At 42.9% G+C, this 11,732-nt stretch overlaps 1 protein-coding gene across 8 annotated transcripts in view; it reads left to right on the forward strand.

Annotated features, from left to right (window-relative positions):
* The window catches only part of pnpla6 (patatin-like phospholipase domain containing 6), a 54,768-nt gene extending 44,447 nt beyond the window's left edge, over positions 1 to 10,321 (forward strand). For 4 of the 8 annotated variants that reach the window (XM_079500039.1, XM_079500041.1, XM_079500046.1 and 1 more), the window contains 7 exons: positions 516 to 632; positions 3,294 to 3,410; positions 5,111 to 5,259; positions 5,732 to 5,884; positions 6,540 to 6,656; positions 6,798 to 7,046; positions 7,827 to 10,321. In XM_079500039.1, coding sequence (XP_079356165.1) covers positions 516 to 632; positions 3,294 to 3,410; positions 5,111 to 5,259; positions 5,732 to 5,884; positions 6,540 to 6,656; positions 6,798 to 7,046; positions 7,827 to 7,898 — 974 coding nt within the window. In that variant the 3' untranslated portion in view covers positions 7,899 to 10,321. The remainder of the gene's footprint in view (positions 1 to 515; positions 633 to 3,293; positions 3,411 to 5,110; positions 5,260 to 5,731; positions 5,885 to 6,539; positions 6,657 to 6,797; positions 7,047 to 7,826) is intronic. The other 4 variants (XM_079500043.1, XM_079500045.1, XM_079500042.1 and 1 more) reach the window with 2 other exon arrangements.
* The last annotated feature ends 1,411 nt before the right edge of the window (positions 10,322 to 11,732 follow it).

Genomic DNA, 11,732 nt, shown 5'->3' on the forward strand with positions numbered 1-11,732 from the left:
AGATCAATATGTGAATTGTATTCAAATAATTATTAAAAAGGTTTATTTTGACATATCAAAATTAGGCAATAACTGTACTGAGCCTATGCAGCCAATAAGGCTGCTATGTGGAATGTGTTTTATTTGTCACGTTTGGGTTTGTGTTTTTGCACAGCCACTGTTACCATCCCTTGTCCTGCTCTTTGCAGTGTTGCTCACTTTCTCTATTTTGCCAGCCTTCCCTTGCTGTCTTTCTCCTTCCTTCTCCTCCTGGCTCACTGCCAAGCTACACCAGGCTTTTCGCTCACAAAACGCGCGCGTTTACCCACGCACGTGCGTTTACCCCCGCGTTTAGGGTCGCGCGTTTAGGGTAAACGCGCGAGAAAAGCCTGGTGTAGCTTGACCGTCATTCTCTATCTATCTCTCTATCTCTCTGTATCTCTCTCTCTCTCTCTCTCTCTCTCTCTCTCTCGTCCGTGACGTGAACTCCACCCATGTTTGATGTGTTCCTCCTTCTCATCTTCATTTCCTGACAGGCTGCGTCTGGCGCTATGTTAGAGCCAGTGCCTCCTACACCCCCTATTTACCCCCCCTCTGCGACCCCAAGGATGGCCACTTGCTTGTGGATGGTTGCTATGTTAACAATGTCCCAGGTCAGACTTCAAGTCCCACCCACCAAACTCTTCCTTTTCTCTAAAACACAAATCGACCACTCAGGCTACCCTCCTCCTCCTCTCCATGAGTAGGGCTGGGCAATATAGCTATATTAAATTGATATTGTGATATGAGACTAAATATTCTCTGGGATTTTGGATATTGTTATAGCGTGATGTAGTAGAAGTGTTGTCTTTCAGTGCATTACAGTAAAGTGATGTAAGTTCCTGAACTTACCTGACAACGTTCTACAATTTGCTAGCTGTTGTATTTTCCTTTACCCTCTTAGCTATATGGCATTACTAAGATTTTAGGAAAGCACCAATAGCCATCCCCACAATATCATCACCATATTGCTATTGATGTATTTGGTAAATCTTTTTGGATTGTGTTCATTAGATTGTGTCCATATCGCCCAGCCCTACCCGTGAGTTCCCCACTCACTCCTTAACCCGACCCACCCTGACCAGTTGGACATTGGGGACCCATGGCTTGGAAGGAAAAACTAAAAGTTTTGAGTGTTGCAATGATCAGTAGGGATATTGTTACACTCCAATTGGCTTTACTGCACCACACACATTAACACACACATCAATCCTAGCGTCCCTATTCTGGGTATAATCATAATAGGCCAACATTCTACAAACATCCGGTGAAAATGGCAGATCTACAAGCTCATGATGCATTGTGAGCTTGCCCATCGGCTGTTTTCAGCTAAGAGATCAGTGTAGAGGGTAAAAAAAGCAGAGTGCCAAGGACAGACCCCTGGCGGACCCTGGTCAACAAACTATATAGGGTATAAGTGGTGAATTGGCTTCCCCCTGCGGCCCTGCCCCACAATATGACTTCTTCAGCCCCCACACCCAGCAATTGGCTTGGAGGTTTTGCGTCATACGGTATCCATGGGTCAGAGAGAGAGAGGTGCATTGTAGTCCTCCTTGTGACTGTTGTGCTTTGCTGCCATTCTCCTCGAGCCTGATTTACACTTCATCGTACGATGGTGGCGTTGTGTGCCGTTGAATAGCCGATCTACAAGCTTACAACACGTGGCACACGTGACGCGTTGTGAGCTTGTAGGTCGGCTGTTTTCAGCACGAGACGACGGTGTCGTGCCGCGGAGCATAAATAAGGCATCATGCTGTTTCCTCTGCGATGTTCTGCACTCGGCCGCTAAGCACTTGTGTTCTCTACGCGCCATGTCTCATTTCAGTAAGCTTTCTCAGAGCTTTGAAGTTCCTTCCCCACACTTTTTGCATCTCCCTTTTGAATCCCAGGCATCCAGCGTTCCCAGAATGTCTCTAAAGCAGTATTGAAAAATCGGTATCACCCCGGCTAGCCTGCTAGAAATCAATGAACCGGTTGTCTCGCCGATGAATGTCTGTCTTAGTCGTTTAGTTCAGAGACGGTACAGCCAATTGATGTGCCTCGATGGGGCGTATTAGACGAGGCCATCATCACTGCATGCATTCGTTTCTCTTGTGGAATCATGAAAGGTGTCTTTGATGTGGATTCGGCGATGGCTTGTTTCCTGTCCTTGCCTAGTCTGAGGAGATCTTGGTCACGTCACGCGTCACATCAAACGTTTGCTCCTACAGTGTGAATACCACCTGTCCTTTCCCCTGGCTTTGCTTGCCTTCATGTGCATGTCAATACTGCAATATGTGCCCATCCATATACTGTATTTCTCTCCTAAATACTGTATATATTGATGGCGTGTTGTAATGTTCCTCGTTTTCTTATTTTTTCTTTTTTACTTTGGGAATAAGTGTTCTGGAACTTACTGTTGATCCCACATACACACACACGCACACACACACACCATCGATTTAATTCCTCTACACGCCTTGTTGGCTCTGAAATACAAGGTCCCTTTGATAAAAGTCAGCCCTTTGTGGACAAAATTCAGATATGTTGGCAGTTCAGTGACTCCTGCAAAAGCCTCCTCCGTTACCTGGCCCGCGAGAGAGGGATTCCGCTTCACAATCCAAATTCCTCCACCCTGCACTTCTCAAAAGTCCTCGTCTGTGGTGCTCCTTTTATCCTTCCAACCCATGTGGGCTGCTCCTGACTGCCCCCTGCTGACGATGAGCTGTATGGCAGCACGGGACAGCCCTGATTCACCCCCTGATGTTCACTGTGTGTGAGCCATGTCCAGACGGTGTCGCAACATCTCATTCTGCTCCTGCTCTGCCTTGAGTTTGTAATGGTTACTGTAGCTGCACCTTTTTAATACACAGTTCAGTAGGCAATTAGTAACAATACTTTGGGCATCGTTAAATTCTACCTGGCCTACCTCCCATGGGAGCAGAAGCCTTGATGTTGGGACACGGTTTGGAAATCAAAAGAACTCTCTGGTGCTCTGCGGTGGTCGCCCATATGCTGTCTGTTAAGTTTGTTCGTTGACCTCGCACGCAGCTCCGCTGCCGCCGCCACTCTGGGTACGTAGTGAGGTTTTGAGCGACACTGCAGAGCCTAGAGAAGAACAGAATCACAATCCCAGCCTCCACTAGGTTAGGGCTACTGTACCTCCCAGTGCTCCCAAGTGACGCTGCGTGGAGCTGGCATCTGTGTTCTGTGTGAGCACTAACCTTTGGGCAACGTTATTGAGATATTATCCCTCCTCCTCCTCCTCCTCCTCCCCTCCCTTCCTGGTGTGCCAGGCTCATTGTGGCGCTATGTGCGGGCGAGCATGACCCTCTCGGGTTACCTGCCGCCACTCTGTGACCCCAAAGATGGCAACTTGCTAATGGATGGTGGATACATCAACAACCTGCCAGGCAAGTAGAGGTGGTGAACTCCCCCATCCCACCCCCTCTCCAACACACACAGAGCCCCTCCCTGTACCGCCAAGCCTTAACCCCCTCCACAAAGAGGAGGAGGGGTAAAGGGGCGAGGGAGTGGGATGCTCTTTGGTGGTTCCATAAAGGGGTGTGATGTTTAGAGGTTGGGTAAGTATAGTATATGTATTAAGTCTAGCAGTGGGCTTGTGTAGAAGGGTAGTCTCCGAGTGGTGTGTTGCCTTTCCCCCATCTCAACACTTAATTTGTCAGATCGGTTGGGAACATCGGCTAATAAGAAGATATGACTCTGGCTAATTATAGAGCCAAATTCAATCTGAAAAAGTGTTAGTATATTTTACCACAGCCGTTCATTGTCCTGTTTTGATAGGTGGGGAAACGGCAGCACTTGTTTAGTGTTGTATTCGTGGTGGCTTCATATAAAACCTGCCTGCATATTATTGCATTAACCACATTCACATGGTGGCCCTTTGGCTTTTACTTCATACATACTCTGAAGTAAGAGCAAATTGGCCACCATGTGAATATGGTCAATTGTGTACCAGTTTCCAAAACAGAATTGAGGAAGGCGGTGTTTCCGTCCTATCAGTCCATCAAGCAGCCTAGTGTCTGATTGGTGCAGTGTTAAAATGTGGGAGGAATCGTCATTGGGAAAAAAAAAAAAAAAAGTAGTCTTTTTGTACGTGAGCTTCGGTTAAAGCTTGATTAAAAGTGTGAATTTGTTTTGATGTAAAACCTTTTTTTTGACCTGCAAGACACTGGTTTGCTTTGAGATGTCTTCCTGTTTGGTTGAAATGGGGAAAAGTGTACTGTTTCTGATGCCGTGGTTTGTGGTATAACCAAAGGAAGCTGTATTGTTTTCTCCATTGCAATCAGGGGAAGAATGACTGTATTCGGATGGGGGGCCTTTCTCCTCTGCTGACCATTAAATGCATCTTGATACTTCCCAAAGGCATTTGGAAAAGGCATCAGGCCAAATGTAGGCCTTCAAGTTCCAATAATGTTTGTGATACTAGAAATGTATCGTACCCGGCTTTCATGATCGTTTGCCGATCAAAACATCCCCTGAATTTATTACTGTGTGATATGAACTAGTCTAGTAGGCTTGTATTGTGAAACCAACCCTGTATATCACAAAGCCCTGACTGAGTGTCACGGATACCCATTGGATTAGTTGACATCCATAGTTTGTGATCTATCATTGGCCTCAGATCAAAGCCTTGGGCTAGTGGGATGTCTTCTTGTGTCAGAGGTGAATTGGTTCAGAGTTCAGAGTTTCAGACCCAAACCACGAAACATCCAGCACACCAAGTGCCATTTTACAACTTTAATCCTGGCCTCCCTATTTTGGGCATGTCATTACGGACAAAACAATAATTATATATATATTTTAACAGCAAGTTGAACACAACGTTTGTGGTCACATGCTAGGCTAGAAAATGCTATGTTTAAAAATTAAGCTAGATACAAGTAATTGGCCACAAATTCCCAACAAATGAGGCAAAAAAAAAAAAACAGAGGCTGTTTCTGTGGTGCAAGTCTATCTCAGAATTGTTTTATTTTCATGATTATCCTGAAAAATATATTTCCTCACACAATTATAATAATACATCATTGGTTTTTCCCACTATTCTTGTTGTGGGGTTTTGCGTGCATGCATTTTTGTTCAACTCCTACAGCGGACATAGCCAGGAACATGGGTGCCAAAACAGTCATTGCCATTGATGTGGGCAGCCAGGACGAGACGGACCTCTGCAACTATGGCGACTCCCTGTCCGGTTGGTGGTTGTTGTGGAAACGCATCAACCCTTGGGCAGAGAAAGTAAAGGTACAGTATGGCTAGACGGCACAATATCCCATATGTGTATGTGTATGTGTGACTTGCACACTGCTGTATTTGAGTGAAAGACCCTCTCCCCAACAACGTTTTGCTCTGCCTATCTCCAAAACTAATTTTGTGTGCTCTGCAAATCTCCAAAGCATCAATATTCATAAGTGTTTTACATCAAAATCTGGTCTTTAGACAACACTTACTGGATACAGGTTGTGAGGTCATATAATAGGCCAAACCAGATAAGGGCCCCAGTGCCCCACTAAATGCAATCTTTAGTCATTGAGGACGTATGCAGGACATTGAGTGATTACAAACGAGTGCTTCCTCGAATGGATCCAATCAATGAGTATGTGGCTGGCATGTTATTTTGTTGGTGTTTTGGTGTCGTTTGTGTGGCTGGTGTGGCTTGTGTTTGAGACATTGAATTTGGGATCTGACTAATGCATACGTTCCGTGACGTGACCAGGTGCCAGACATGGCAGAGATCCAGTCTCGGCTGGCCTATGTGTCGTGTGTGCGTCAGCTGGAGCTGGTGAAGAAGAGTGCGTATTGCGAGTACATCAGACCGCCCATTGATCGCTTCAAGACCATGGACTTCGGCAAGTTTGACGAGATCTATGTGAGTTTTATCTCAATGTTGACAGCATGTCTTTGGCCTGCTATTGTTTTTTTGGGTTGTTCTACTAAATTAGTATCGGATGCATTCTTGGAATTAGCTTTAGATATCAATATTAGCGTACACAAGATGACCTGTCAGTTTGAGTGTATTCTATGTCATCACACAGACACAGGCTTAGCCTCTTTCAGAGCAAGACCGTAAAGAATGTATGGTCTGCCTATAAGACCAATAGACCCAGAAGGCCAATTGACTGACTCTTAAACATTAATTTAATATTGTTTTAACTTGAACACAAGAACTGCATAACAAGGAAGTGCTGAACAAACCTCTCCCCACTCACCTCGATTAAAAAAATAGTTTGTTCCAAGGACTCGCCAGAAGCAAATATTTGTCCGGGCAAGATTTGAATTTAAAATTCAAACAAAGATTTGCAATGCGATTTTTCAAAAATAGCAGATCTACAAGCTCGTCGCACGGCACGAAGTGACGTAGCGTGGCACGAAGTGACGTACTACGAGCTTGTATATCTGCTATTTTTTAATAGCCATTGTATAAAATAATACTTAGGCAGACGATGACAAACAAACAAACAAACAATATCAGCGTTTTTATCACATTATTTGTTGATAGTTTGATTAAACCTTTTGTCTGTCAGGATGTGGGTTACCAGCATGGTAAGCTGCTGTTTACTGGCTGGGCCCGAGGTGACATCATCGACAACATGCTGAAAGATCACCGCTCAGCTGACTATAATGACAGCAAGAGGAATGATGTAAGTTCATCACAAACACACACAGCACTTGAAGTTGAAGTGATCTGGGATTTAGTCTAGGGTTCTTCTGTTGCACTCATTGTTGGTCATTTGTCTGTAGATTACACCAACACTTTTTTTTCCTCCTTGCTCATCTTTCAGTCCTGTACATGTCCAAGTGCTGACTTCACTGACCTGGCTGAAATAGTGTCCAGGATAGAGCCAGTCACAAGCTTTGTAACTGCAGAAAAAGAGGCACAAGGTGAGGAGTCTGACTGTCTGACGGAGTATGAGGAGGATGGGATGGACACGGTGAGGGAGGAGGACGGTGAGGAAGAGGAGGACGATGGAGAGGACCTCGACGAGGACCAGTCCCCTGTAGAATGGGGCCACAATGGTGTCTTCCAGACGGTGAGCACAAGCACACAAACATGAAATGACTACGTACTAATTAGGGCTGCGGAAAGAAGTAGTGGTGTAACGCCATACAGTCGTCGTATCGTTGGAAGTCAGAATCAATACATTGATTCAACTGCATCGATATGAAATGAAAACATATCGCATCGTTTGCTTTGTATCCATCGAATACCGGTTTGTAATGCAAATTGATCGATTGTATCGATACTAGCAAGAACTTATTAACTTATTTTGCAATGTTAAGACAAGAGGAGTTTTACTTTTCCATTCCATATCGCGACACTTGGTCTGTCGATAAATGTGTGTATTCTCTGTGTTCATTTTAAGGTGCAAGTTTGTCCATGTGTTAAAACTTTAAATATATTTTTTATTTGCCAGAGAATCATGGTGTTTACTTATTTATATCCATACAATCCGGCATTATCTATGTTTCTGGGGCTAAATTGTTACTTTATTGAATTTAAATCATTGAATTGTATCGTATCACCATAAATTAACGAATATCGTCGACATATTGTATCATTAACCATGTATTGTTTTGGTCGTTCTGTTTTTCAAAGGAACCGTTGGCAGTTGACTTACTATTATAGATGTGCTTACTAATGTAGGATGCAAGCTACTTTTTCTAACAAATCAAGGAAATTCTCACATGCATACAAATGACAAATTCTGTATGTGCATGTATTAGACGTAAATGCCATTTCCAGAAATGGAAATGAGAGCACACACACTACAGTATGTAGGTGAGGATTCATATTTGTGTGATTCCTGTAGGATGAAGAGAAGTCTGTGCGCCAACGGAGAAGCACCACAGGTGAAAGCTGCTCTGAGGTCTCTGACTGCTGACAGAGGGAGACGGAGGAGGAGTAAGACGGAAAAGGTTTGGCACCTCTGCAGCCAAACTCCTAAAGCCTCTTTGTCTGGAAGGAATCGCCCTTGATCCTTCCGATGATGAACACCAAAAGCTTTACCTTTTTGAGCGCACATCAAGCTGGCTTCCTCCTGACTAATACAGTACATTGACTTTTACCCTCGGCCATCTGACTTCCATGGTCAAAACAATGAGGTGTGTTACCTGACGCCTGATTTGTACTTAGTTGCACGCCAGTTGTCGTGCACCGAAAATGGCCGATCTACTAGCTCACAACGTGTCGTACTGCGAGTCATTGCAAGCTTGTAGATCAGCTATTTGTGGTGAGCGACACGCCACGCAACCACGTATGACTCAGGTACAATAGAGCCTGTGTTTGGAGGTGGGCTATTACTCCTTCTCTCATGACTTCTACACAAGACTACCCCATTAGCCAATAAACTCTGCCTGAGCTGTGTACAAAAATGAAAGGGAATCTTTTAAGATATCAACACAAAGAAATGTAAGATTGGTTCGAGACTCGGGGTCACTCGGTACTCTGTTATTTCCCCAATGAACACGGAAGACAGCCTGCATGTCCTGATCTGTCTGACTGTGAATGTATGTATGGCTCTAGGTTTTGTCTAATGTCTGTGTTGAACTGTTATTTATGAAAGGTTTTTCATGGTCCATGTGTTTCCTGCGTGTGCGACTGTGTGTGTGTTTGGGCCAAGAGAAGGAGGTAGCAGACGTACTATATTTAGTATTCATGAGAACTAGAAATTGTTTAGCCGGCATGGAGTGAGCTTGTAGAGCAGCTTCCATTTTCGAAAACATTTTTGAATGATTTTGAAACGTTTTTTTTTTTTATTAGGGTTGGCTTGGATGAAAACCGAAGGAAAAAGATGGGAAATGAAGGTTTAATTGGATTTCTAAATCCATGTACTGTAGAGTGACTTAGATGTAGGTACATACGTTTTGAACAGACAAAGGAAGGTGAGCTCAGGTAAAGAACGCCGGGGAAGAAGAGCTATAGATGGAATATTTGAGTAGGTGGCTTGTGAAAGTTGGGGAAAGTCTTGTTTCAAAAAAATATTTTTTATTTTTGCTTGAGATCCAAGCAGGTGAAGATGATGCCTTTTCAACCTGAGTTTGAGCCACACACGTTAAACAATGAGACCCCACCGGATTGGACTGGACCACTGCAGAAACACTATTGGATTGGACCCATTATGGTCACCACGTCCACTTGTACATCATCGCTGTTGCTCAGAAACCTCTTATCTCCATATTCTAACTTCTCGTGTTTCTTTCGTAAATTAATGCTTGATCATCCTACAGCGTCACACAAAAGCATCAACAGTAGCAGATCTGCAAGCTCCTCGCACCGCGCTTCGAGCTTGTTGATCTGCACCTTTTTCTATTTCTAAATTTCAATCCTGAAAAGTAACAGTTTTGGCTTTCCACCTGACCGAGATGATGTCCAAAACAATTTACTTTTCAGGAAATAGAAAACTTGATCTACTGTACCTGCTCGATCCCATCCTTAAACAGAGCAGTCACAGCCGGACATCAAATTCCTTGAAAGCCGGAATAGGATTATATAAAACCCAGAAGTCTTCCACTGTGTGAAACTTGGAGATATGGCTTGCCAGGTTAAAGCCCACAGACAAAAATAACCAGGTTTTTCAAAATTTGAAAATGGACGATCTAATATAAGCTCACAACACAGTGCATCGCGATGTGTTGTAAGCTTGTATATTGGCTATTTACTTCACTACATTTGTGCGAGCACAGTCCTACAACAAAGTATAAAATGGGGCAATTATTTATGAAAGGTACAATGAATGGCTGTACTGTATATCGCGATACAAGGTTTCTTCCTGATGGTGGTGATCTAGAACTTGTGTAGAATTCTTAACATAACTACATTACCATAACGCAATGTTAATACTAGCATACAGTATGTATATTTGTTGATTTTGTTGAGTTATTTGTTAATTATTTGTTGCACAAATAGTAGGGAGCCTACAGTTGTGTTTCCTACTAAAAACCATTCACCTGGCCTGGATGGTTGCCAGTTTTACTTTTCGTTTTTTATTTATTGATGTAACTACTGCCTTTTTTTTTTTTTAAAGATGGCTACTTTTTTTTAACACTGGGGGGGGAAAGATCCAAGTGACAATTTGAATATGCATAACGAACTGGAATCATTCTCCTATTTAATTAGCCTTGCTTTAGCTATTTTGCACTGAAAAGAGTATTTAAAATAATTCCTTGCTTGAATAATGGAATGTTTTGGTTTATTTAGTGTCCGCCTTGCGATGCCAATGATTACACAAGATGTAATGTTCAACTTCAGACTTCAGAAAACTAGCAATTTAACATGCACACTGAATAAATATAAATTATAATGTAATGTGTTGCTTTTTTTGTTTAGCCTTCTTTGATGATTTTCATAATTCTATGCTGCAGCAGCAAGTGCATCTATCTCACAAAGCATGGGCATCGTGGTGCAGTGGCCCTACTGTTTTTGACCACAAGGTAATGCACAAAGACGGTTGGAATAGCATCCACTCTCAGCTTACTGAGCCTGGACTCACCCTTTTGAATTTTCTGTAAAAAAAAAAAAAGGTATATTGAAAATGTATGTAGTATTCAGTGGAAAGTTGGTTGAGGACATATTTGTATTTGAAGTTCTTGCAGTTGTCCAGCAGATGGTGGTGTTTGTCTCATTACCTACTATATCTACTAGACTCTAGTAGTTGGACATACAGTAGAAGCTGTAGCTGGAGAGTCTAGAGTCCAGATTCCAGCCCCATGGTTAGCTGATGGCTGCTGTCTGTATCTATCTATCTTCCCTGTCTTCTATTGTGCTTTCCTGTCTTCGATGGTGCGTCCCTGTCATCGAGGGTGCTTGGTGCTTCCTATTGTAATTCCGTGTTGGGATTCAATCCCCCCAGCCGGGATCATACGACTCATACCACAGACATCTGAAATGTTTGTGTTACTCTAGGTTTAGTCGACTAAATTCCATGAGATTTGACACAAATCTGCAGTTGATTTAGTTGACTAATTGTGTTTTGGTGGGACTTTGATGCCTGATTTTACACTTTGTTCCTTTTCTGAAATTAGCCGATCTACAAGGCTAAGGCGCTGCAACGCATTGTGAGCTTGTAGATCGGCTATTTTCAGTATGCAATGTTTTCTCTTTTTTGAGGGGCACCAGCCCCTGCTATACACAGGTTTAATGTCCCAAATGTCTGACAAAAACAAACAAACAAACATATTCAGCTTTCAAAGCAACAATACAATATTACGTACAATATTAAAGGTTAAATCAAGACCAATACCATGACAAAATAATCCAGTTTCTCAAAAGGGAAAAACTATATGAAATGACTTTTTTTTTTAGTAGCAACAGCGGTTGTATGGAGAATGACAATTAAACCAAACAATAGCAATTAACTGTTAAAAATCCTGACCATTCAGGTAGCAGATCGTTCGCGCTCACACTATATTTAAAAAAATCACACCCGTGTGAACTGAGTGGTGTAAGGTCTTATATAGCCTGTCTGACGTAATGAAATCATGTCTGACGTAATGAAATCACACCCGGGTGAACAGGGTGAACATAGCAACCATGCTCATTTTTTCTGCACTAACAAAGCCAGTTGTAGGAGTGGTTTACACCACTCAAAAAAAAATATTTGTTTTTCAGCGTTACTCTGGTAAGGTTACCTTGATGTGTTGCATAACCTTATCAGGAAAGCCATTTCAACCTTTCCATTTAGGTAATATTCACTGGGAGTGACTACTGTGTGAGTGAG

This window comes from Electrona antarctica, assembly GCF_951216825.1.
Source record: "Electrona antarctica genome assembly, chromosome: 4".
Lineage (NCBI taxonomy): Eukaryota > Metazoa > Chordata > Actinopteri > Myctophiformes > Myctophidae > Electrona > Electrona antarctica.